At 46.3% G+C, this 24,326-nt stretch overlaps 6 protein-coding genes across 14 annotated transcripts in view; 3 read left to right on the top strand and 3 right to left on the bottom strand.

Moving 5' to 3' along the window:
• Positions 1-5,411, top strand: part of akap9 (A kinase (PRKA) anchor protein 9) — a 42,116-nt gene extending 36,705 nt beyond the window's left edge. For 4 of the 5 annotated variants that reach the window (XM_029167956.3, XM_029167960.3, XM_029167958.3 and 1 more), the window contains 18 exons: positions 93-150; positions 352-473; positions 583-771; positions 879-1,037; positions 1,150-1,252; positions 1,363-1,558; positions 1,639-1,789; positions 1,876-2,190; positions 2,274-2,573; positions 2,659-2,888; positions 3,008-3,113; positions 3,258-3,443; positions 3,584-3,787; positions 3,885-4,117; positions 4,207-4,301; positions 4,385-4,535; positions 4,665-4,795; positions 4,884-5,411. In XM_029167956.3, the coding sequence (XP_029023789.1) occupies positions 93-150; positions 352-473; positions 583-771; positions 879-1,037; positions 1,150-1,252; positions 1,363-1,558; positions 1,639-1,789; positions 1,876-2,190; positions 2,274-2,573; positions 2,659-2,888; positions 3,008-3,113; positions 3,258-3,443; positions 3,584-3,787; positions 3,885-4,117; positions 4,207-4,301; positions 4,385-4,535; positions 4,665-4,795; positions 4,884-4,927 (2,973 nt within the window). In that variant the 3' untranslated portion in view covers positions 4,928-5,411. The remainder of the gene's footprint in view (positions 1-92; positions 151-351; positions 474-582; positions 772-878; positions 1,038-1,149; positions 1,253-1,362; positions 1,559-1,638; positions 1,790-1,875; positions 2,191-2,273; positions 2,574-2,658; positions 2,889-3,007; positions 3,114-3,257; positions 3,444-3,583; positions 3,788-3,884; positions 4,118-4,206; positions 4,302-4,384; positions 4,536-4,664; positions 4,796-4,883) is intronic. The other variant, XM_029167957.3, reaches the window with a different exon arrangement.
• Positions 5,412-5,502: 91 nt separating this feature from the next.
• On the bottom strand, positions 5,503-8,713 carry LOC114866236 (lanosterol 14-alpha demethylase). Its single transcript, XM_029167963.3, has 10 exons — positions 8,425-8,713; positions 8,251-8,349; positions 7,748-7,924; positions 7,548-7,674; positions 7,295-7,469; positions 7,094-7,213; positions 6,823-7,018; positions 6,647-6,742; positions 6,394-6,562; positions 5,503-6,316 (listed from the first exon to the last, which is right to left on the bottom strand). The coding sequence occupies exons 1-10, from the start codon at positions 8,587-8,589 to the stop codon at positions 6,138-6,140; spliced, it is 1,503 nt and encodes a 500-aa protein (XP_029023796.1). The 5' UTR covers positions 8,590-8,713; the 3' UTR covers positions 5,503-6,137.
• Positions 8,714-9,351: 638 nt separating this feature from the next.
• krit1 (KRIT1 ankyrin repeat containing) lies at positions 9,352-14,511 on the bottom strand. Of its 2 annotated transcripts, XM_029167961.3 has the most exons (18): positions 14,304-14,511; positions 13,729-13,796; positions 13,482-13,654; positions 13,233-13,389; positions 13,008-13,100; positions 12,803-12,932; positions 12,467-12,710; positions 12,261-12,376; positions 12,035-12,178; positions 11,806-11,962; positions 11,510-11,617; positions 11,153-11,309; positions 10,769-10,920; positions 10,522-10,688; positions 10,326-10,413; positions 10,035-10,241; positions 9,801-9,917; positions 9,352-9,653 (listed from the first exon to the last, which is right to left on the bottom strand). In XM_029167961.3, the coding sequence occupies exons 3-18, from the start codon at positions 13,581-13,583 to the stop codon at positions 9,564-9,566; spliced, it is 2,229 nt and encodes a 742-aa protein (XP_029023794.1). In that variant the 5' UTR covers positions 13,584-13,654; positions 13,729-13,796; positions 14,304-14,511; the 3' UTR covers positions 9,352-9,563. The 2 variants fall into 2 exon arrangements, with proteins under 2 accessions (XP_029023794.1, XP_055368623.1); XM_055512648.1 differs by lacking the exon at positions 14,304-14,511 and having other exon boundaries at positions 13,729-14,269.
• A 501-nt stretch (positions 14,512-15,012) lies between these two features.
• Positions 15,013-16,849, bottom strand: rpz2 (rapunzel 2). The gene is made up of 2 exons (XM_029167666.3): positions 16,698-16,849; positions 15,013-16,062 (listed from the first exon to the last, which is right to left on the bottom strand). The coding sequence occupies exon 2, from the start codon at positions 16,035-16,037 to the stop codon at positions 15,351-15,353; it is 687 nt and encodes a 228-aa protein (XP_029023499.1). The 5' UTR covers positions 16,038-16,062; positions 16,698-16,849; the 3' UTR covers positions 15,013-15,350.
• A 1,053-nt stretch (positions 16,850-17,902) lies between these two features.
• si:dkey-266f7.9 (uncharacterized protein LOC100006223 homolog) lies at positions 17,903-21,681 on the top strand. 4 transcript variants are annotated; one of them, XM_055512651.1, is made up of 8 exons: positions 17,903-18,179; positions 18,474-18,547; positions 18,666-19,236; positions 19,396-20,477; positions 20,579-20,646; positions 20,733-20,783; positions 20,881-21,072; positions 21,286-21,681. In XM_055512651.1, exons 2-4 carry the CDS (start codon positions 18,522-18,524, stop codon positions 19,771-19,773), a joined length of 975 nt encoding a protein of 324 aa, XP_055368626.1. In that variant the 5' UTR covers positions 17,903-18,179; positions 18,474-18,521; the 3' UTR covers positions 19,774-20,477; positions 20,579-20,646; positions 20,733-20,783; positions 20,881-21,072; positions 21,286-21,681. The 4 variants fall into 4 exon arrangements, with proteins under 4 accessions (XP_055368626.1, XP_055368625.1, XP_055368624.1 ...); XM_055512650.1 differs by having other exon boundaries at positions 17,903-18,147; XM_055512649.1 differs by having other exon boundaries at positions 17,903-18,120.
• A 433-nt stretch (positions 21,682-22,114) lies between these two features.
• On the top strand, positions 22,115-24,044 carry mrpl9 (mitochondrial ribosomal protein L9). The gene is made up of 7 exons (XM_029166694.3): positions 22,115-22,374; positions 22,526-22,685; positions 22,786-22,910; positions 22,988-23,041; positions 23,152-23,253; positions 23,371-23,454; positions 23,658-24,044. Exons 1-7 carry the CDS (start codon positions 22,294-22,296, stop codon positions 23,961-23,963), a joined length of 912 nt encoding a protein of 303 aa, XP_029022527.1. The 5' UTR covers positions 22,115-22,293; the 3' UTR covers positions 23,964-24,044.
• The last annotated feature ends 282 nt before the right edge of the window (positions 24,045-24,326 follow it).

The following is a 24,326-nucleotide window of genomic DNA, read 5'->3' on the forward strand; positions in this document are numbered from 1 at the left end:
AGTTGGTGCACAATAACCATCATGCTAATGTTGTAGATTATAAGGCATTAGTCTAAAAATTACCACAATTAAAATTTTAAAATTCTTTCTAGGCTCCTACATCACGTCAAGAGCGTCCTACATCACAGTTCAAAGATGGATACACCAGTGGTAAGATACAGCTGAAATAAATCCAGTTAAACTGCGTATGTTTTAAAGAGTTCATAATCCTGACCTTTGTATTTTGTGATGTTTTTTTATGCTGTGACATTTGAAAAACAGTATAAACTAAGAGCCTCTGGGTAATTGATGCTCTGCGGCTGTTAAACATCGTCACTATTACGCTTTAAGACACTTTGTGTTCCTTTGCAGACAGTAGCTCAGACTACAGCCAGCGAACTGGATACGACTTGCCGAGCTTACACCAAGAGTTCAGGACGACTCCAGAGGGAGCCAGGAGGGAACCTGATGATCCGCTGTCTGACCGGATCAAGGTAAAAGCTGCATTTAAAAATCTTTGTGTTCTGTAGGGTGTTTTATTTTCTAAACTAAACTTTAAAACCAATGTTCAAGCCATACAATCGTGTGTGTGTGTCTGCTTAGATGTTACTTCGTGAGGTGCACCAGGAGGGCATGCAGGTGCTTTCCCTGTCAGAGCTTCCTCTTTCTGAAGGTGAGCAGGGAGGCCAGTTCAACTTCCAAAGCTGGGTGAAGGAACGAGACGCTTTGTTGGCAACAGTGGAGTCTCTCAAAGGCCTGATTGCTCAGATGCAGACGCATAGGGAAACACAGGTAGAGGGAAACTACTTTTAACACAGCCACCTTAAAGCCTGTTTTTAATGTCACATTGTCATTTTTATCATGACTTCTGTCTCTCTCGTGCCTTTGTCTTGCTGCAGACCTCAGACTGGCGCAGGGAGCTTCTGGAAGCGGTGCAGCAGGTCTTCCTGAGGGAACGAACTGTGTTAAAACATGCTCTCTACAGCCAGTTGGAGCTGCTGGACACCAACGATGCCATCATCCACCTGAATCAGCTGGAGCACAGACTGGCTGAACAGGTCCGTTACATTAAAAAAATGTATACTGAGAGAGGGCGGTACTGGTAAATGATGTGTACAAGCAGCCTGATAGAATGCTTTTCAGTCATATTATAATATTTCATTTGAACAGGATGTCCACCACAGAGAGGCAATGGGTTTACTCCACACTGCAGAGAGGTCCAGTCTCATCACTGAAGTTCGTCAGCTTCATCGACAGATAGAAAAACTTCAAAGTAAATTTTTTTTGATTTAAGTAAAATATAAGAAGTATAAATCCTCAGATTTAGTTGGCAATAATCAGTTTCTGTGAAATGTTTAAAGTTTTTCTTTCTTTAAATTTCAGGTGCCCAGTCTGTTATGTCTTTAGCTGGTCAATGTAGCATGACGGAGCAGAGGGAGGGAGGTGGAGCTGACAGAGCAGTGGAGGCCGACAGGCTGCTGGTGGAGGAACTGAAGGGTGAACTGTCCCAGACGAAACTGGAGCTGGAAACAACACTTAAGGCTCAGCACAAACACCTCAGAGAGCTGGATACCCTCAGGTTAGACACAAAACAGTTTTTACTGTACGTTTGCTTCTAGGCAGAAATTACTAATTTGACTGAACCTTGTGTGCGTTCAGGGCAGAGGTATCACAGAAGGCTACTGAGGTGGATGCGCTGAGCGACCAGCTGACAGAGGAGCGGAAGAGATGCAGAGATCTTCAGTGGACAATGGAGAAGGAGAAGTGCCGAATAGGCAGAACTGAGGAGAGCAAACGAGAGGAATTAGAGGTAAAGAGGAGGAATTATTGGCACATTTCCCCTGATAACAGTAACATTTTCTTTGCGTCATATGTGCTCTTTTAAACTCCCTCCAGGACCTTTACATTACTGTGGAGGAGCTGAAGGCCCATGTGGCCCAGCTGACCTCAGCCTTGGACCAGGAGCAGCAGGGTTCCTCCCAGCTCTCCCAGCAGGCTGAGCAGGAGCGCCTGAGCCTCCGCAGGCTCATCCAGGAGCTCCAGGTGCAGCTAGAGTCAGAGCGGGCTAAAGCCCAAGAGATGAGCACTGCGCTGGGGAGAGAGAGGGAGCTGCGGATCAGCGGGTCCTCCAATGAGGAGCAGGGCGAGGATGAGCAGGAGGGGAGTCTGCTGGGGAGACTGCAGAGGGAGCTGGATGACAAGCATGCACAGGTGGGTGTTTGCAGTGTCATGACCTGTTCTCACCTCTTAAGCATCTAACACTAACTTCGTTTCCTAACTCTCTCCTTCTGTAGATCGTGCATCTCCTCAGCCAGGTGGAGGCCCAAACGCTCGAGGTGGTGCGAAAAGAGGAGGAGCTGACTTTGGCGAGTCAGAGATCAAGGCGCGACGAGCAGGTGCTGCTGGAGGCTCGGACGCAGCTGGAGAGCCTGGAGACGCGAATGTCGGAGGCCCAGGAGAAGCTGGAGACAGAGCTGGAGAGGAGGAGGAGTCTGGAGGAAGAGAAGAAGAGACTGGAGGACAGGCTCTACCGGATGGGGGAGCAAAGAAAAGAGAAAACAGATAGGGATCCTCTGCAGGCTGACGGCCACAACGTAAGTGGGAACTGTCACTCATGCACAGTTGATCTCACTCCTCTTCATTGAGCAGTATTACAATAGTTAAACTGCCTTTACACAGGAGGCCGCCTGGCACAGCGAGTCCACAGACCGCACCAAAGACTGGGTGTTCCACCAGAAGAGTGCAAACGTCCAGTCTGCCAGCTCCAGCACTTCCCCCCACCTGGAGGTCTCTCCAGCAGCTCCCAGCAGTGGACTGCATCACGGCCCCTGGCGCACAGTGGACAGGATCCTGGGCAAACTACACCTCATTTCTTCTAAGGTCCGCAGCATGAACAAGACTACTAGCGGGTAAGGATCAACTATGGATCAGACTTTTTACTGAAATATTGCTGTGTTGTGTTTTGATATGATTATATAGGAGTTTTCAAATCCAATACATAAAGTATACCTATATATATATTTTACAGACTGACTACTGAGGTGGACAGTGAAGAGCTGTCCTGGGTGCAGTCCAGTGTGGATGAAGTCATCACTATGCTGCAGCAATCCCCAGTTCTCCCCTCCGTCCCAGAGGTCAGATTTAGGTTTAATGGTATCGCTTCTCCACACTCGATTATGTCTGTACGGCTGTTGAGCTGTTTATGTTGACTTTTAAATTGAGTTGACACTTATTTTGCCTCACACATGGTAGTAACTGCTGTTTGTCTCCGTCTGCAGAGTGCGTCCCTGCTGGCAGCAGGCTCCTCCAGCTCCCTGACAGAGCGGCTCCTGAGGCAGAACGCCGAGCTGACAGGCTTTGTCAGCCGTCTGACGGAGGAGAAGAATGATCTGAGGAACCACACGCTGTGCTTGGAGGAAGAGCTGCGGCGTTACAGGCACGCTGGACTAGGATCAGCAGACAGCGTGAGTAGATCACAGAAGGGTCATGTTGATAGAGACAACAGCAGCGGTGAGATCAGCTGTTTACAGGGCTGTGGGCGGGAAATGGATCAGAGCAGTCTAAGGACGTGATTCACTGGGGAGATCTTTTCGTCTTTTTGCAGTCCAGCAGCAGGAGAGGAGCATCAAAGCTGGACTCGGCAGGTATGCTGCTTTCCCAGGAGCGTGAGGCTTGGACTCGAGAGAAGATCCGCTTAGAAAAAGCCTTGCATCTGGCCCAGTCCCAGGTGGCCCATCTTAGAGGAGAGATCAGGTCTGACACATTGAGGGAGCTAACTGGACCTGGCGCTGACAATGCTGCACTGAAGGTCAGCAAAAATTTAAATTCATTCCCTTTTCTGTGGAGGAGGTAAATGGCTCGTTGTCCCACTTCACTCCCCTTTTCTATCCTTCTCTTGATTCCAGAGGATGTATGGAAAGTACCTGAGGTCAGAAAGCTTCCGCAAAGCGCTGATCTACCAGAAGAAATACCTGCTCCTTCTTCTGGGAGGCTTCCAGGAGTGTGAGGAGGCCACCCTCGCGCTGCTCTCCAGGATGGGTGGCCGGCCGTCGCTCTCCAGCCTGGATTCCCTTCACCAGCGCCGCAGAGGGCTGATGCGCTTCCGCTCTGCCGTCCGAGTCTCTATCGCCCTCTCCCGGTGGGTCACGCAGCCCTGGCTTTCCTGATTACAGCAACAGGTGAGGTCTGGAGAGAGATCATAGGTTTCATTATATTTTATTTTTCCAGAATGCGTTTCTTAGTGAAGCGATGGCACAAGGCGACAGGGATGAGCACCACGACCTCCTGCAGTGTCAACAAGAACGGAGTAGGACAGGCACTAGGTAACTACAACCCATGGCCAATTTCATGGCTTTAACACGTTGCAGAATATAAATTATAAATAACATCTGTTAATCTGTGTCAGGTACAGAGGGGAGGGATTCCATATCACCGTATCTTCACCCAGGCAGCATAGATATGTGTAGAGAGAGAGGAAGTGGAGGGGGAGTCTCCAGCAGCAGGGGGCGGAGTGGACGTGAGTCCCCCAGATCGGCCCTCTCCTCCACACACCACAGGTACAGGTCACAGTAAAGCTACTAGGAGCCTCTGATGTCACTAGTTTATTTAGCTTCCTCTCCCAAACGTATATAAATGATATCTTATTATTAGAATGCTAAACAATATGTTTTTATTCTGTTGTTCAGGTTTCACATGGCTGGTGACCACGGATCCCTCACCTGCTCCCACCTAGAGAGCTATGACCCCGACAGAGCACTGACTGACTACATCTCCAGGCTGGAGGCCCTACAGAGGCGGCTGGGGAGTGTGACGTCAGGTACAGTAATGCTGTGATGTTTCTCTGTACTTTAACACCCATTAAAAAGCCCAATAATCAGCATCAGACACTTTCTTTTTCTCCCCAGGTGCTTCTTCATATGCTCAATTGCACTTTGGCTTGAGAAGATAGATGCTGACCGGTTACTTTGGCTTGAAGAAACTCAGTTGCCTTTTCTCGTGCTGAGCGCTCTGCTGTTTTCTATCATCCTGGTGTGGACTGTATCTTTCCATGTGGACCAAAACCCATTTTTTATTAGTGTACGACATGTTGTATTCAGGCTTTTTGTCGCCAGCACTTGAAAAACAGCTATGTTTGTAATTTAATCTGCCTCTTTGTTGTGGATGAGCTACAATCATGTATATTTGTCTAATGCTAATTTAAGACCGTGATTAATTTATCTTTGTGTTGTATGGGTGGAGCGTTAATGTAGAGAATGTTTGGGTTCTTTGTGAGGAGGCTGCTACTGGATATCCTACACTACACTGTGTTTTGTTTAGGCTGGACAGACTACAGAGGACATTTGTAGAGAACGTATTTTTGTAAAGCGTAGGAGCTTTGAATTTTCTGGGTATTTTGTCAAAAACTGAAATAAAGAGGACTACATTATTTGAAAGGACTGTGTTTTTTCATCTGTGCTTTATAACGTTTCTTCTCATTTCTCTCAACACTTATCAGGAGCCTCTTGAAGTTCAGAGTCACCATAATTAGAAAAGCACAAATGGAGTTTTATTAGTTATAATTGAGCAGTCACATCCATGAAGGTCATTATTATGATACAGAAGGTCATTAAGGCCCCACCCCCTGCATGGTAAGTCATTAATTACATTGTTTATGACAAGGTCACATGGTCCAAACACCAAGAACATTAGATCTTCAGATATTGATGGGAAATGTTTCATTACTTTTTTAAACTAAGTACACTTTGCCTTTGGTAAAAATTTGTTATAAAGGCAAATCATCATTGTGATCATTTAACATCAACAATTGCAAACTACATCTGCTGATGACAAACATGACTAAATTTTACTTTCATCTTAATTGGGTCTAATCTAAAAATGATGTAAATAAATTGCTAGTCCCACAAGCTTAATTCCTGAACAACAGCAAGGCACTGTTTTATTTATTTGTTTTTTGTTAAGAATTCACATTGTGAATATGAGGATTAGTGTCCAGTCAGAGAACACACATTTAAAAATGAAGCACAGGTTGACGTTTAGGAAAAATAAAGGAAGCACACACCACTAAGTCTACATTTTCCAAAACACGTGTGCAGGGAGTCTAGAGATGCACGTTTCCTTGTGTCGTCACTCTGTTCCTTTCGTTGTCTGCCTCCAGTCTCTCACGGTTTCCTCCTCCTGTACCTAATGATGGGCTTGTGAGGGGTGTGGATCATTGTGGTGTAGTTGATTGTGGGGAAATATCCGTCCACCAGGTCGAACTCGTACATGCGCAGTAAAGTAGACCAGATGGTTTTGATCTGGACGTAGGCAAAGTTCTCCCCGATGCAGCGGTGACGGCCTGAGACAGACAGGTACATTCTAAGTTCCCTGATGGGTGACATGGTTGTGTTAAAGAGATGAACCTGTGTCTCTCACCTGCTCCAAAGGGCACATAGGCAAACTTCTCCCCTGCCGCTACATTGTCACTGATGTACCGCTCAGGGCTGAACTCCATCCTCTTCACCCACGTGTCGCGCAGGCGGTGGTTGACGGTCGGGGAGACGCAGACTTGGTGACCAACAGGGATGGTGTATCCTGCTGCAGCCTGGAAAGACGAGCTACATCCTGAGCACGGCATGGTTCGAGGCTCGTACGTGGAGCAACGCTCTACTCGGTCCGATCGTCCTACCTGAGGAGAACGAGCCATTCTCATCATGGTCATGATAGGCGGGCGAAGACGCAGAGTCTCCTTTAGACACCGCTCCAACAGGTTCAGGTCCTTCAGCTACACACAATAGGAACAATGTCAGGACAATGTTATCCCGAACAAAACAAAGTCACTGAAGTGAATGGAGGATTGACCACCTGATCGAAGTCGAGAGGAGGGAGGTGTTCCCCGCACGCCGCCTTCTGCTCGGCGTAGCAGCGATCCTGCAGGGCTTTGTCTTTGGCCAGGAAGAAACCCATCCAAGCGCTGGTGGTGGAGGACGTGTGCTGACCCGCCAGGAGGAGACCGATCAGCATCCCCGCGATCTCGTTATCGTCCAGGGGCCGTCCATCTCTGGAGGGGAAGCAAAGTCAATGTACGGGAGGCAGTGTAATGACAGGTTGACTGTTTGAACAGAAGTTGACTAACTTGTATGTAGCGTCTATGAGGGTCTGCAGGAAGTCGTCCACGGGCTCCCCAGAGCTGCGGCGCTTCTGAATCACCTTGGTGAAGATGTTCTTGATCTCTCTGTGAGCTCTGTCCCTTTTCCTAACCACGAGAACCCACGCGTTGTTTAGTCTTCAGTCCGGGATCATTTCATTGCTCGGGCATCTTTCCCACCGGTCCTACCTGAAGCTGGGCAGAGGCAGCCAGCCGGGCAGAAGCCAGGCCATGTGGGTGAAGCCTCCGTCCAGGTCGGCGTACAGCTGGGCCACCCGCTCGTTCAGCAGGCTGCGGATCTCCTTCCCGTGGAGGCAGCTGCTGGCCGTCAGGATGATCAGCTCAGACAGGGCTTCGAACAAGTCTGACACCGGTCAGAGGAATGTTTAATGACACTGTAGTAGCTGATGATTTATGTAAAATGACCTGTGAAGGTTCTTACTTCTCTCTCCGCAGTCTCCCCATCTCTTAAAGTAGTCTATGGTCTCAGCCTCGATAATCTTGACATGTTCTTTAAGCTGTGCGATGTTAAGGCCACTCTTCAGCATCTTCTTCTGCTCTAGAAAGATCTGCAACACATTAACACACATTTGTCACATCCAGCCCTATACAGTGGCCGCGTGCGCTGCGTGGTGGACTCACGGGGTTTGGAACATCGTAGGCTACGCCTTTGCCAAACACAGGAGTCGTCAGTCTGGAGTAGACGTCCTCCGCGTTCAGGTCTTCGTTCTTGCTGTTGAACATCAGAGAGGCTGCTTCGCTGCCCAGCAAGTATGTGAATGTCTTCCCCACCATGGTGAAACTGAACACAGGTCCGTACTGTAACAAGAACAACAGAAATAAGAAAATGAAATGAATAAAATGTGTCAAATTATTATTATTATTTGTGATGGTGCATTCAGTGTATGTTTATTTTAATTGTATCCAATAAATGTTCAATGTACAGATACATCAAATCTGCACTTTCGAGAAGAATTGAGGGAAATAACTACATGATCAACAGTGGGAAATTATTTTCTGCAGCTAACTGTTGCAACTTGTCATTTAACAAAGTTGAACGTAAAATAAAACAATATTCACACGTATAGGGAACTTTTTTAATCGTTATAAAGAATGATTTGCAGACAGAATGCTGCGATGCTCACCTTTTCGTACGCATTTTCCAGAAATTCAATGGGGCTTTTCCCAAACGCAATGGCATGACCCAGGAAGGGGATGTAGGAGGGAATGTAAGGAGGATACTTCTACAGAGAAAAAAGACCTAATAGCTCATATTCATCTGTTATTAATTAATGTAGATCATATTGTTTTGGTCTTACCAGATGCTTTTCAGCGCTGCTCTGTTTGAGCATCACTTTAGAAACGTATCCCAGGGCGAGCGTGATGGCAGAAGCCGCCAGAACGATGGAGGTCAGGTTGTCGTTCATTCTGCCGATGGTGTCCCCGAGTAGTTTAGTGCTCAGCTGGTACAGGTGCGTAGACATTTTCCCGCTGGCTCAGCTCCGATAACCGCCTGTCAAGTCTCACCAGCTGACCAACATGAGCCCCGCTGGTCCATAGGCATTATATTACATGATTTCTACCTGTACGCACTGGTCCTGCCCCCGCCTGACCAACGCAGGGCTTCTATTGGCTGTTAACCGCGTGTCTGTTAAGCAACTCAGGCTGTGATTGGTTGATGCTACCTGAACCCATGTCTTGCTATATGATGTCACTTCTGGAAGTCAAAAGTTTTTAAGCCACAATACATTTGTTACGACGCACATTTGTGCTTTGAACGTATTCTTTATGTGTTAAAACAAGCCATTTAGACAATTCTCGCTGTCACACAAAGCTATCGAAACATAAGAAACTGTCAAAACGTTCGTTTATAAGCTGTAAGTACATTTAAAGTGCGCACATGGCATGCTACTTACGGTAAAGGCAGAACCGAGTCGTTTCTACACATTTAAACTTTATTGGCTACATGTCCGAATGGGGGGCTGTGTTTATTACCAGTATAAATTATGATATTTAAATTAATTGTATATTTATTTATCATTTCAAGCCGTTCTTAATTTAGCATATTTTCTGTCAGTGCCCTTGTACTTGACAGTGGTGGAGTAAATACATTAAGACAGTACACTACAGTAAATTAATGACTTTAAACTTAAGATCTGTGTGGGGCTTATGAACATGCATATTAATTTACACTCAGCATAATATTCCATGTATTTCATAAACTAAAAAAAATACATGCTCACCCATACATTAGTCACTTTATTAAAACATTAAATAATGAAATTATTTACATGAAATGTAAATATGAGCTGTAGAACTGTGAAATATTGATTAAGTTTGTTATACAAAATGAGGCGTTTAAAGAGGCCAAGGTTGCTCCTTGAACAGGGCTACTGCAGTAAAACACAAGTCAAAAAGAATTTGATCTTTGGCCACTGTGGTTTCTTCATTCGTTTTTTTAACCATAGGCGTATTTGTCTGTAACAGCTTTGTCGTTTGGTGTCATCTGTCCACTTAGCTTCATTAAAAGCTTCACAATAAGGCCAGCCTGTGAAGAAAGATAAGGGGAAACGTGGACTTTGTATTTTAATTTCTCACTAATCTAATTAACCTATTAAATATTTGAAGTTAGATACATAAAAAGAATATTGGAATAGGACTATTTATATATTTACAGACATCTTGGAGTAGTTACCTGTTTTGTGTGCACAATGAAGTTCATTTTGTTGTCACCACTGTGTATCTGGAAGTACTGGTCAGCGTGTCCAAGCTGCCACATGAAAGTGCCATATTCTAAGCTGATGTGCAAGACCTGTAAGAGCAAAATATAACACTCAGCTAAAAGCAACATTAAAACAAATCAGATGCCATTTGAAACGCCTTCGATTTTTTCAACTGAAGGCTATGAAATGTGAATAAAGTAAGACACCTTGGTCTCCATGTTCATGAGGTGCAGCCCCTTTGTGTTGACCCCGACATAGACACGGATCACTTTGTGGTTGCTGGCGCTGGCCTTGGTGTAGACCTGGCCCGTGAAGAAGGCTGCCCCGTAGGTCGGGATGTCCCAGCAGTTCTGCAGGAAGAGACGCTGCAGGTGGTGCATCTCTTTACTCACTCCCTCACTGGTGCTCAGGGCCTGTCGACCAGACGGGGAAAAACCGAGTCAGCTCAGGGAGTCGGGTCCAGTCAGAGCGAAAAAAAAATTCAAACATCAGCGTACTTTGTATTCGTGGAGAATCCTGTTGGTCCAGTGGTATGCTTTGCTCTTCACTTTGGAGATCGGCACAATCGACTTCAGATTTTCCTCACTGTTATAAATGAATACAGAAAAAGCAGGTTATTTATTTACTAAAACTTATGTCCGGTCACGAGGTACAGTATGTATCTTGCGTGAACACAGCAGAACAGTCTTTTACTTGAGGAATCCTTGCTTGTGTTTCTTGCTCTCGTAGTTGCCGTAGATGATCTGCAGGAGGAGGCTGGCCAGTGTGATCAGCTTGCTGTCTGGAGCAGGGAAGAAGCCCTTCAGGAGGCAGTGGCGCGCCTCGTCGAACAGGATGAGGATGGCCAGCGGGTCGTCCACCTGGAGCCAACCGCACGTAGCATCAGCTATTCCAGGAACTCAGAACAGCAACAAGGCTCCATTTGTGTGAGCAACACTACCTTCTTCTCAACCTCGAGAGGCAGCCGGACATCCCTGCGAAGGAAGAGCTGAGGCGTTTCCCTCTGAGGGTCCAGCACCGTCAGGTCCGTCACGATCTCCGTCCAGATGCGCAGGTGCTGCAGAGGCTTATGATACGGCTTCAGCTGCAGGTCTGACACCCAGAACACCCAGAACACCCAGACACACAGACACAGACACAGACACAGACACAGACACACACACACACACACACACACACACACACACACACACACACACACACACACACACACACACACACACACACACACACACACACACACACACACACACAGATGTAACCCAGCAGCTACCGGATCAGAACTTCGACGCTTCGACGCATTCGCTTCGACGCATGGACTCACGGAGGCTCTCGGAGCAGATCCAGATGGTGAAGTACTGCTGGGTTTCCTGGGAGAGACGCATGCCCTCCATGATCTGCTGCACCGTGGTGTTGTTGCCGAACTTCAGCTCCACGGAGCGGTAGGAGCCGTCCATGCGGTAGATACGCACCTTCTCATACTGTGGAACAAAACCATTTCACAAACAATCCACGTCCTTAGGAGCTGCAGCTTGGTTTGTGTTGGAGCTAGTAGCACCCTCTAGTGATGGCAGTAAAATAATATTAATTGGATGCAGCAAAATAATGCACGTACACAACCTTTAAAAAGAGCAAAGCTAATCTGTTTTTCTCAGTAATGGGTGTGTGACGTGCGACTCACAGGTTTGCTGCTGGCCTGCTGCAGTAGCTTCGCCGTCTCCTCATATTCGTTCTGTTTGTTCTCCTCACACACTTGCAAGGGGGATTTCTTCTGCTGGTCTTCAATATGCTATTGGAGAAAAGAGTCAATATGGGTATTTACGACTATATATTACATGCAAGATTTCTCTGAATGAGCAACATAAACAGTTATTACACGCGTGGAAATGAAAAATCAAATGCTCCAGTCCATAATAATCAGCACAACCACAAAACGCTTTATCAGATTTGATACACAAGGAACACTAAGCTCCAAACCCGGTCAATCTCTGGGTGCTGCAGCAGCAGCTGCACGATCTCGGCGTGGCCTCCTCTGGCTGCAAAGTGCAGCGGGGAGCTGAGCTGGCCGTTCAGCATGTTCGGGTTACAGTTCCCCTTCTCCAGCAGCAGCTTGGTGGCCTCGACCTTGCCGTGCCTGGGCGGAAGCAAAGCGAACTCAGCCACAACTCCACCAGGACCTAGCGGCGGGCGCAGGCGTCCGACTCACCAGCAGGCGTAGTGAATGGGAGCCCAGTGGTCACTGTCCAGCTGCTTGACTGAGAAGCCGCTGTCCAGGAGCTTGGAGAGCAGCTCCGTGTCCCCTTCCAAGGCGCTGCGGTGGAGGGGGAAGTCATCCACCCACTGGCGGTCCCTGTAAAAACCGGCGTGAACAAGAGAACAGAGAGGACACAGACAATAATGGGAGATAATATACAGGACGAATGAGCCCTCACTTGTCATCGGTCGCACAGTTGGGACCATGCTGCCACTTTTCCCTCTTGGGAATCTGGATCTTGGAGTAGTCCGGCGCTCCGAGCCCAAAGTACGGGTTGATGATAACTTTGTCTACCTGCACACATGGCAAAGACGGAAACCTGTAATGAATTTCCAGCGACCGCCGCGGTTACCGTCAGACAAACGCAGCCCCACAGCCGCTCACCCGGTTGGTGTACTGCAGATCGGAGCCGTAGAGCGGGTTGAGGACGCACATGTCCGCCTTCTCCAGCGACATCATCTTGCTCCTGATCTCCAGCGCCGTGTAGCCCATGTGCAGGCCGTCGTCGCTCGGCCTGCCCTCGCCGCCGTAGGCCGGGTTGCTGACGTTGGTCTTCACCCGCTCCACGGCCGCGGGCCGGAACAGGGCGGGGATGGCGTGGGGCACGGCGTGCTGCTCGGCCAACCACCTGGTGGGGGTGGGGGTGGGGGGGGGGGGGGGGGGGGGGGGGTTAGGCCTCGTCCAGGGCGTCCGCCGTGGGCGCGACGTGCTTCTACTCACTTGTCCAGCGCCAGGAGCATCCTGGAGGTGACGGGGCAGAAGTGAGCGCTGGTCTCGCTGCACACCCGCATGATGTCCTGGAGGCAGTAGAAGCTGGGGCCCCCGGGGCTGTGGACAGGTTTGCTGTTGTCTGGTTGGAAGACGTTAAAAGGTCGGCACTCGTTCATATATAGCTTAATGTACAACACTTTTGATTTTTCCTCACCTTTAACACTGACGGGCACAACATAAAGTGAGGCCTCTTTTCCTTCATTGACTCCATCGAGAGGGAATTTCTTCATATGCACCACACGCTTTCCTGCAGAGTGAAACAGGTTAGACTTAGTTGTCCAGAACTGGACCAGTGCTTCACATGAAGGGGTGACCGGTTTAGATGGAGCCTAAAACGTTGACGTGGCATCAATGTGCGTGTCTCGCGCCTCAAACTCACCTACAAATGCTTGATTACTGGAGATGGGTCTGATTGTTTCATCAACGTAATCCAGTATGGATTTGGATCGGTCTCCTCCCGCTTGGATCTTTGTCCCCAGCAGAACCTTCTTTCTTTTCTTCTCCTTTCCCTCCAAAGGCACTTCTTTCAACAGGATCTTAACAAGCAACAGATAGAAAATGAAGACCTCTGTACTATTTCACACATTTACCGCGGTTTTCGACTGCAGGTCAGACTCGGCACACGCACCTCATAGCCTTTGGCCCTGTATTCCTTTGAGCTCAGGCTCACTTGGTTCTTTGGGCGAATAACAGCAACGAACACATCCTCCAGAGCGTCCTCGTTGCCCATCGTGCTACGGCGCTTACTTCAGTCCTGACGGAGCATCCTACACAGGAGCCAAATGCTGTGGAGAGGCATGTCTGAACCAGAGGGTCAGTGTTATAAACATCTGACTCAATGTGAGACTATTATGAATGAGCAGCTTTTTTATTACCTGTTGACCAGCATGGACATCTTCACCCCAACACACTGCAGGCGGTTCAACGGCATGGGTCGACTTTTCTATAAACGAGCGTCAGACATGTAGTTCACACTTTCCATGAAATAACCCTGGCTGACTTCAAACAGTGGCCCATCCAACGACGTCACAACACAACCGAAATTAACAAAAATGAGCTCCGAGAGGTTAAACTAATTGTTTTTCAGGTAAAGGTGAACACACGTAGACAAGGAAAGCTGATTTCACAAGGCTGTTTAACGACTAATCATAATTAATCGCTCGTAAGAGACGACATCAACTTGTTGAGTTCAGAGGAAGGTCGCGCCCCGGAAACCGAACTCCTCTGTTGATAAACAGCCGCAGCGCCAACTCGCTCACGTTCTCTATTTATCAAGCTGGTTTTATTGCGCGATCTGTTCAGCGCTGACATTTATTGTCGTCCACGCCGGACACCGTCAACTTTCTGATGGTGGACGAGGCTCCGGGCTCGCCCTCCGCCCCGTCCGCCGCGCCGCACCGCGCCGCACCGCACCGCGCCGCGCCGCGCGCGACCAGCGGCTCCGACTCACCGACCACGGGCCGAGCGCTGCGTTTTCGGCTCCCGGAGTCCTCGTCGGCTCAAACGTGACGGCTCACGGTCGGGGTGCTGGTCCAATTCCGCTGCGGGGGAGCCTCGCGTGGAAGTGGCTGCAGGCCGCCGGGGGCAGGGCTGCAGACGCAAACAGAGGAATCACGTTACGCGACGGCAGCGCCGCTGCGACGACAGAGGGCTCTGCTGGCGAGGGGGACTCAGCGCCGCGAATGGAGACCGGGGTGGGTTTATTAGTGGCGTGGAAAAACAAGACTCGAGAAGAGCTGCCCCACGGGAACGAGTCACACGCTAATTATATAATAATTCCAGGAACAAGGCAGACTTTATACAAATCAGTGATTGCGGTGAGAGCACATTCATCTCCCCTGGAAAAAACGTCAAAGGCTATCAGAGATCCCTTCTTTCATCTGATTTGGGATCAGAATCATATTCCTATATTCTTATATTTTCCTACAATATTCAATTTAGCACTATTACAAATTGGAGCTTTATTAGAATAAGTTATATTTATCTTGACTTACTACTATATAGCCACTATAACTTCCTCGCTTGCTGCTTCCTGCTGTATCAGACAAGGTCATGTATGAAAGCAATGCGATCTTATATTTTGAGGTCAGGTTTATTGTTTCTCTGGTATTGTGAAAGCTGTCATGTTTCCTTTTACATTCATACTAATTCATGTGGGGCGGGGAAAAAAAGTCATTTTTATTTTTAAGTGTTGGTTTCACAAATATAACTTTCACATACAAATTAACATATGATTTATAGATTTTAATTAAAGATATCGTATAAAACTTCAGCATCTACTGTAACACAAAGCAGCTGTAACATAGTGGTCTCTTTGAAACTCAAAACAGCAAACAACGATACAATTAAAAGCTGCACTTACAACATCAAGTCAAATGCATAAATTTAAATATGGCTTTGGTCTTATTTTTATTTTGTAGTATATGTTTATATTCCTTGTCCCAGTGGGAAGCACACATACTGGACCCAGAGGATGTCCCATTCTGCTGGTCCAAACTCAGGACGAGCTGTCTTTGCACTGACTCAGCACCTCCTGCATCTTCTTCTGGATGTCCTCCACCCTCTTGGCCCACTTCTCGCGCACCTCGTCTTCGTCGTCCTCTGTAACAGACGTGTAGGCCATCAGAGCGATGAGGCCCATGTGGAACAGGTGGGTGATGTGCGAGCAGCGGCGCTCCATGATGTCGCGGTCGCCGTCGCAGTGCTCCAGGTACACCGCCAGCAGGGGCCTCCCGAACAGCGTGTTGGTCCCCATCACGCCCCGGTAGTACACATCCAGGCTCATGTCGCTCTTGTCTCGCTCATAAATCTTCTCAAAAGTGCTCATGTACTTCTGAGTGTTGTGCGGGTCTTTCTTCACCTGAGCCACCATGGTGTTGAAGGCAGAGTACTGGTGTTTGATGTACTCCTCATATTTGCCATAGGTTTCGTTCACCTCATCAATGCGGATCTGCCTCAGGCATTGATGGTTCTTCCGAGAGATGCTCTCCAGCTTGGAGTGGATTGCCTGGAAGTCCTTGTCCAGAGCGTGGCCCTCCTCGCTCGTTAAGCCTTTGCGAGCCACCCCAACCAGGGAGGAGACTATCCCAAAGATGGGATCGATGGAGGAGGCGAAGGAGGACACCTTCTCCACGGCACTCAGCACCTTCACCGCAGTTTTCTTGATCTGCTCTGCATCAGCCATCACTGCTGTGGCTTTAGGGTTCAGTCTGGAGGAAAATAAAACAAAGATGAACTACACTGATAGTTGAGGAAAAATAAGTAATTGCTTAAAACATCATTCATTAAAGCCAAATTAAAATGATTCAATTTGATTTATTTATTTTGATTAATTTTAATTTTGATGAATGAATCATTTTGTTCCAGTATAAATACAGTAGATTAGAATATTATGTTAAACCTATGGAACACTACCAGAAACTCGTTTCTTAGACCACAGACTCTTTCTCATAGTTTTGACATTAATCATCCATCTCAATGTTGTCCTGCTGGAAAAATAACTTTGGGACAACAGTGGGTGTGTCTTTGTTCGTAGTAACACAGGAAAGACTGGAAATAAGCAAGTGGGTACAGGTTCAGGCGCCTCAGCTGTCACCTGTGTCAGATTAAATAACCTACGGCTGCTATTTTATGCCTTTTAGTTTGAGCCCACTACAGTCTGTGTTGTGGTTTGTTTTTCATGCTCCTGTCTCCCATTTCCTGATCCAGACACACAAACGCATGTATAAATCTACACGTATTCACCTCTCTCGGTTTAAACTCATGAATCAAAGCTGACGTAGGTGTCTCCCAAAGCCAAACACTTTCCATCCAGACGTTTCAACACGCAGAGATGCCTACTCACCGGTAATAAACGCTTTGCTGTCCCTCTGTCTACTGGAGCCGTCTGACTCTGCTGTCCACCATTTTCATACAGTCAACACAAGGACTGCTGCTCCTGCCCAATAAGGGAGCAGACATGCGGAAGTGATTCTAGCTTGCTCTGTGCTGATTGGACGGGAGGAGTTCCTTTAGAGTCACTGCGGATTCAGGCCCCGCCCACAGAGTTTCAACACAAACTGAATGAGTGACTGTTATTTTTATTATCTTGTTGTAATGTATGTGTTAAATATTTGACATTTTCTCAAACTGACAGCAGTTTGATGTTTAGTCACAGACATCAGCTGCTAGGCTTTTATTTGCTGAGGTTTAGAAACATACTGGATTTTGAATTTAATTGTCTCTTGCTCCACTGTGAAGTTACATCTCAGACATGGAAGCTTTTAAAATCCCTCACTCATTGTTTAGGACTGTTTACGTCAGGAGTAGGCTCTGTTTTCATGCACCATGCAGAGCTCAGAGCTGAGGACGTCACATTGCATAAGACATCGCTTCATGTGAATTTTGCCAGGTGCTGCAAAAAGGAAAAATATTCAACTTAGTATTTGTACAGCATTCAATACAGTAGCTGAAGTACATGAAGAAACTTGTTTTCCACTTGTTTGATGTTTAGATGGACAATAAGTTTGGTAAATGTATTGGTAAAAAGATTTGTTCACTGTGGGTACAAAACCTGAATGTTACAGCTAAACAAATATTATTTGACGGAACAAGGTCAGGCTTGTTGAGTAATGCTTGTCTTCCTACATAGTGATATGAAACAAAATGGGAAAACATCTGCAGACTTTTCCAAGAGCTATTCTCACACACGCTTCCCACACACACTCGCTGACCCCTCAGGGCTCCGGGCTTCACAGCGGTGGAGCTCGTGTCCTTTGAGCATCTGACATGTCTGTCTGACAATACTATTTTCAATCATATTTTTTATAATGATGTCTCTCATAAAGTGACATCACCCATGACAAGTGGTGTTTTTTTGTTTATTCTCTGATTGGTTGTTTAAATCAATCCACTGCAAGAACTGTAATTTATTCCATAAGTTTCCATCACAGACATTTTGATTTTCATGCTGCTATTTTCCATGAAACCATCTGCCATGGGGATAATCAGATGGACACACTTCTCACTCCCGTCCCTCACACACAAACCAACCCCTCTGCTCCCACCCCAGAGCTCGTACGTAGAGCCCAGCTGCTTCTCTCTGGTATTTGTCAAATCAACATCCCAGGTCGACGCACCGGCTCATTCTGTCCCTCCACTCGTCTCTGTCTTTCTTCCTGTTCATCATCGCTGAGCCGTGCGACCACATCGAGGACCAAACAGCCGCTGTTAGGTATGAAGTGAAGGACAACAACGCATCAGGAGGTTTCACGCAGCAGCAGCGGACGGTTTGGTTCAGTTTCTGGATTTCAAAGGTTTAAGCCTGCCATTGAATTTGCCCACAGGGGTGAGCGGAGCATGAATTCAGGCCAGAGCGGGATCGATTTGTTCATGCTGTTTTTGTATCGGCTGACATGCTTCAAAAGTTTGTGTTTATTTTTAGATGCAGCTGCATGTCTTGGAGAGAATCAGCCTTTTAGACTTTTTACACTACCTATGTTTAATACATACATGTATTTGAGTTTCAAATCACGTCAGGAGAAAAGACAAAGAGCTGTTGTTACTGTATGTAACTGTGGAAAGTTTGTTAACAGTGCTGTTAATGTCGAGTTTGGTTGTTTTAATTCTCTACTGATTATAGACCCTGGTTAAACAATTGCTGAGCTCCATTAGAGAAGATCCAGTGAAGATGATTATTCAGTTGATGCTGTTGGGGTACGTAAATAAGATGGACTTCTGTCACATATTGGACACATTCACTGTAACAGTAACCATAGTAACTATTGAAAATGAAACTAATGCATCACACGTTCATCTTGCTTGTGTGCTTTAGATTTACTGCTTTCAGTCATGGTGCGATTCAGGGGCCTGATTTTGATGACACTCCTGACCCAGAGTTCCTCAACCCATCCTGGATGAGCAGCCTCCGAGATGATCAGCTGTTGTCTGAGGTCACCATGCCCGGGACCCACAACAGCATGGCCCTGTATGGGGGCATCTATGCTGAATGCCAGAGCTGGAGCTTGGCCTCCCAGCTGCGGGCAGGCGTGCGCTTCCTCGACATCCGCTTGCGTCACGTGGATGGGAACCTCACCCTCCACCACGGGGTCTCCTACCAGCGGGCTCACTTTGGCCACGTGTTGGAGGGCGTGGCCGGGTTCCTGCAGGAGCATCCCAGCGAGACGGTGCTGATGCGAGTGAAGGAGGAGTTCAGCGAGACGGATAACATCTACGGCCCCGTGGTGGACTACGTTCAGCGCTACGCTAGCTGGGACCTGCTGTGGCACAGTCGGCTCGTACCAACCGTGGGTGAAGCCCGGGGGAAGCTGATCATCCTGCAGGACTTCTCCGGACCTGATCTGGGAATGCGCTACAGGTCCTTGAACATAGGAGATGACTGGAAGGTTAGAAAACCCTCACACACACACACACACACACACACACACACACACACACACACACACACACACACACACACACACACACACACACACACACACACACACACACACACACACATACTCATTAAGCTAATTATGGGTGCACTTTTCTGCGTTTTGTAGGTTCCTACTCTGCTGCACGTGGAGGAGAAATGGCGGCGTGTCTATGATCACCTGGAGCTGGCGCCTGCAGGGAGCAAGGCTCAGATCTTCCTGACTTACAGCAGCGGGGCCGGTCTGTTCGCGTACCCGAGTGCAGTCGCTCAGCGCATCAACGCACTGCTGTACACATACCTGCAGGTGAAGACGGACCTGAACCAGCGCCTTGGGATCATATGCATGGACTTCCCTGCCGCTCCCATGATTCAAATGATCATTGACTTTCAATTAAAAGAGGACATAATGAGAAGAGAGGAATTTAACCAGTTTCCTGGAGACACACGTTTGACACATACAATTTCTGAACTAAGAAAGAAGTTGATTAAATATTACAAAGTCTGAGCCAGTGTCAACAATCAAAAACCAAATACCACCTTAAATGTGACATTACTACAGTTAGCATGATTAAAGTTGTGGCTCACTTCAAACGTGTCCTTGCATCACTGGCAAGAAAATAAAAGTCAATTTAATACATCAGGGTTGTTTGGTGCTGCAAAAGCTGATACAGTGTAACAGACTGACCCAGTTTACAGGAACAACATGCAGTTTGATGCACGACTCCCTCTCCTGGCTCAATGGCACGTGTCAGCCTTTTTAGAAACAGACTTGTGCTGCTGTGATCTGCTGAAACTGAGCCACGCGCTTCCTGAAGTAGGACCACATTTCAGCTCAGTGGTTCTGCAGAAGATAATCTGTCTGAACGTGTGATGAAAACACAGCCAAGAGCAGCTGCAAGTGCTCGCTGCTGGTCCTCCTGTCTTGGTTTCGCACTGCACCATGCACAGATCTATTGATTATATGTGCAATGGTTTTAGAGTTTGGGTTTGAAAAAGAAATATATAAAAAACCACAAGAGGAGCTGTGGCCATAAACAAACCTACACTGATGGTTTTCGCCAGATAATCGTTATTTCCTCTCAGACGTTGCGAAATGCTTGTTGAAACGCTTCAGCTTCATACGATAATGTCTTAACATCCTGCCAGCAAACAGCAAAGGACGCAACGTTAGTGCAGGTGCCTCTGCATCTGGAAGACGAAGCTGAAGAGGTAGTGGACGGTGCAACGCTGCTGCTGCTGCTGCAACTTGACTTCATGCCGTTATATATTGTCATATTGTCACACTTAAACGTTTACTCTCTTTCCTTTAGACCCGTCATGGACTCGTCGCCACAGGAGGAGTTCAGGTCCCGTAGTGCCGTGCAGATTTCACTTATTGGTTAGAGCTTTTTTGTCATATTGGTGCCTTTTTAAATCAGCTTTACTTTTATTCTAATGCCTGATATGCTTTGACCTTTCTTGCAGTTGTGTTGAATATGATGTGGTGGATGGTTATGATCGCAGCCATTGGAATGGGTACATTTACTGCTTTGGTATTTTTGAGAATAAACATTGTGGCATCTTGTTAATGATCAACTTTGTACTATTCACGTCATTGTTCTGCTCGCGACAGGGGCCACTCATCTGACCCGCTGTCCTGTCCAGTCCTTAATCCCCATCTATCTGATTGTGATGGGCGCCTGCAGCCTCGTCTCTCTGTCCCTGACCTACACCGTGAAGACCTGGGGTGATGGCGCTGTCTGCATCCTGAGCTCTGTCTGGACGTCTTTGCTGCACCTCTTCAGTTTTTGCTGGTTCATTTCAGGTGGGATAAACGTTTTTTTAAACCCTGAGCTCGTCCATTTCTCGATGGCTTTTTTCCTCTATGTTTTGAAGTTGAGCCAAAAAAAATGTCTTCCAGAACTATTAGCAAGAATTTGATTAATTTAAGATCATGATACTTGAGGTAAATTGATTAATTAATTATATAGTTCCAACTGTAACTTTCATTGTGTCCACTTTGTGTTTTCCATTGTAGGTAGTGTCTGGGTTTATTCTGTGTACCCTCCCAACTACTCACCTGGTGAAGACCGGTACTGCCACAAGATAACCTACATGTTTGCCTTTGTCGTCACCACTGTGGTGTGGGGCCTTCTGGCTTTTGCATTTTTCTGTAGCAGTTGTTTTGCTATGTGGACCTGCTGTTCAGTAAGACGTCGCTTGATTCCCAACCGTTACTCTTTCTATGGTGCGATAAGCGATTCTCAAGAAGCCAGTTCTGGGGATGTGTAACTTTAAATACTTGTTAATGTTTTCACATATTCAACAAGTAAATCGTTTTTTGCCATTCAGTTTCTTTAAGCTTGAGTTTTGTGCATTTATGTAAAATAAATATGAAATAAATAAAGACACCTTCAAGAACTGCCTTAAATGATGTGCCTTGTAACATTCTCAGTTCATGGTCAATGCTGGTGTGTCATGCAATTAACACAAATTGAAGCTACTTTTAATGAATATAAAATAAAAAAGATACCTTTAGTATTCAAAGCATAATTAATGTTTTTGGGTACTGGATTATATTAAAAATTACATGGTCAGTATGAAGACTTAATCTTATCTTCTTGATCGTTATCAGCTGCTGTATTAGCTGCAAAAATGTATCCATATCTAGAATTTTGACAGTGACCTTAAATAACCTTTGTGATGCAAAGCTCCTACAAGAACTCAAGTAGGATGCAATATTGACCAGACTAAAATGTTACTAGGAACTGTTTATTGGAGAAACGTTAGGCTGATAAGATAAGAAGAAAGATGGTTACATTAAAAATGCCTTTTTATTCAGGCGCCCATCGGGACTACTATTTATGGAGAGGTCCTGTTACGTCACACAAGCGACGCAGGTTAACATGTAGCCTCGTAGTTAACATGCGTGCAGGAACATAACTTAGCTAACGAGTTGTGCAGGAATACGTTGACGTGCTATCTGATTTTATATCGTGTTGTGATTGTTGAAGGCTACTGTAATTTTCTGCGGCGTTGACTCAACATGTGGAGCTCCGCCCGACGTGTCCTTCAGGATCTGCTCATCCCGGTTTCTGTCAGGAGTTTTTCTCTGACTCCTGCTCAGGTCAGTGTCTCCGTTGTAAAAAATTCTTCTAATCCTGATTTATATTGGAGGTGCTGATGTGTAGGACAACAGCACATACGAGTTGCATGCGATCACAGGACACTTTGTGTGTTTATGTGAGTTTTGTAGCACCGGTCTTATGTTCCTACAGGACACTGTTGTGGTGGAACGATGGTGGCAGGTCCCCTTGTCTAAAGTAGGCAGCCCCCCGAGGCTTCACCCTCGGAGACACAGAATCTACAAGCTGGTCGACGACACCAAACACCGTCCCACAGAGAAGATGGAGCTCATTCTCACACAGACCGTAGAAAGTGTGTATCTACAGTGATCTCAGCGTTATCACAGTGAAGTTCTTAATTCTTTCAGTTGCACGAATATAACTGTACATTCTGACAACGTTTGTCTGGGCAGAGCTTGGAGGACGCGGAGACACTGTGTTTGTGAAAAAGTCAGTTGGACGCAATAAGCTGCTGGCCCAAGGCCTCGCTGTGTATCCATCTCCAGAGAACAAACAAATTTTTGCTGAGGAGTTACGGGTGAGTTTTGTCATTTGTTTGTCAGATTTTAGACGACTACATGAAACTATTGACTAATTTTGCAACTTGACTTGTAGTTGTTGCGTGAAGGAAAACCTGAGGAAAGAACCCAAACCCGGACAGGACAACTGGTGGGTTTACATATTATTAAGTGTATATAGAAGGTTTTTAACACCTCTCATTTTGACTTTATGCTTGAGTCATTATTATCAATAAAACAAGTGTTTACTGGTGTTTTTAGACTGTGGAGTACCTTAAGCGTTCCAAGCTGCTGATAAACAAAATGCCCTCAGATGAATTCCAGCTGACTAAGGAAGTTGTCTGCAGACAGTTTGTCAAGAAGGTGAGGGTTCAATTATGTTTGTTTAACCTCTATGTATCTGTAAGTTATACAATACTCAGCCACAATGCTGCTAAATGCTCTGTTGAATACTGACACAAATTTAACTTTTTTTTATAGCTGGGAGTTGTTGTGCCAGTTGAAGTGTTGAGACTTCCATTTGAACCAATTAAGGATGTAGGCGACTACTGGTGTGAAGTTACGGTGAGAACTCACGGAATGTAATATGTTTATGGATGACGTGTGTGTGTGTGTGTGTGTGTGTGTGTGTGTGTGTGTGTGTGTGTGTGTGTGTGTGTGTGTGTGTGTGTGTGTGTGTGTATCACATATATATTAATGCAAAAAATATTCAATATATTGGGTCTGCTGTACTAAATAGTTAAGTGTATTCATGCATTTTCTTACAGGTTAATGGAATAGACACAGTTTGTGTCTCGATGTCACTTCTGCCATATGAAGATCCGTCTGCGAGTTATCAAAAGCAGCTAAAAGTCAAAAGGCAGCAGCAGGCAGCTGAAAATGCTTTAAAGGCTGAGGATGAGGAACCTGTTGTAAACCCCTCTTATGATGCAGCAGTGGAAGCTGAGGGTGGTAAAGACCCCGTCCCTCACATTAAAGACGCTTCAGCAACTTCTAGTGAAGAAACAGCAGCAGCAACTGAACAGACATCTCAGGACACAGCAACACCATCAAACAGCCCAAAAAAAGATTAAAGCATATTAAATGACAAAGGTACTACAAAGGACTGTTTGCATACATACATGAGTCTGGAAATAAAAATCGGCTTACCCTTTTGTTAGTTGTGTACTTGTGATTAAAACAACAGCAGTTTAACAGCAGAATAAATCTTTTAATGATTTTCTACTATAATCTTGAAACAAATTTTGCAGAAGGATTCTATTGACCTGGTTAAAGCACATGCTAAATTAGGTTGGGGATCTATAGTAAGTAATATTTGGATAAATCTAACACCTCAAACATGATGAGACCAATTACCACTGTCTGGTTGTAATCAAAGGCATAGTAATAATAAAGGAAAAGATTTATTACGTAATCAATTATAACTGCACAACATG

This window comes from Betta splendens, chromosome 11 (genome assembly GCF_900634795.4).
Source record: "Betta splendens chromosome 11, fBetSpl5.4, whole genome shotgun sequence".
NCBI lineage: Eukaryota > Metazoa > Chordata > Actinopteri > Anabantiformes > Osphronemidae > Betta > Betta splendens.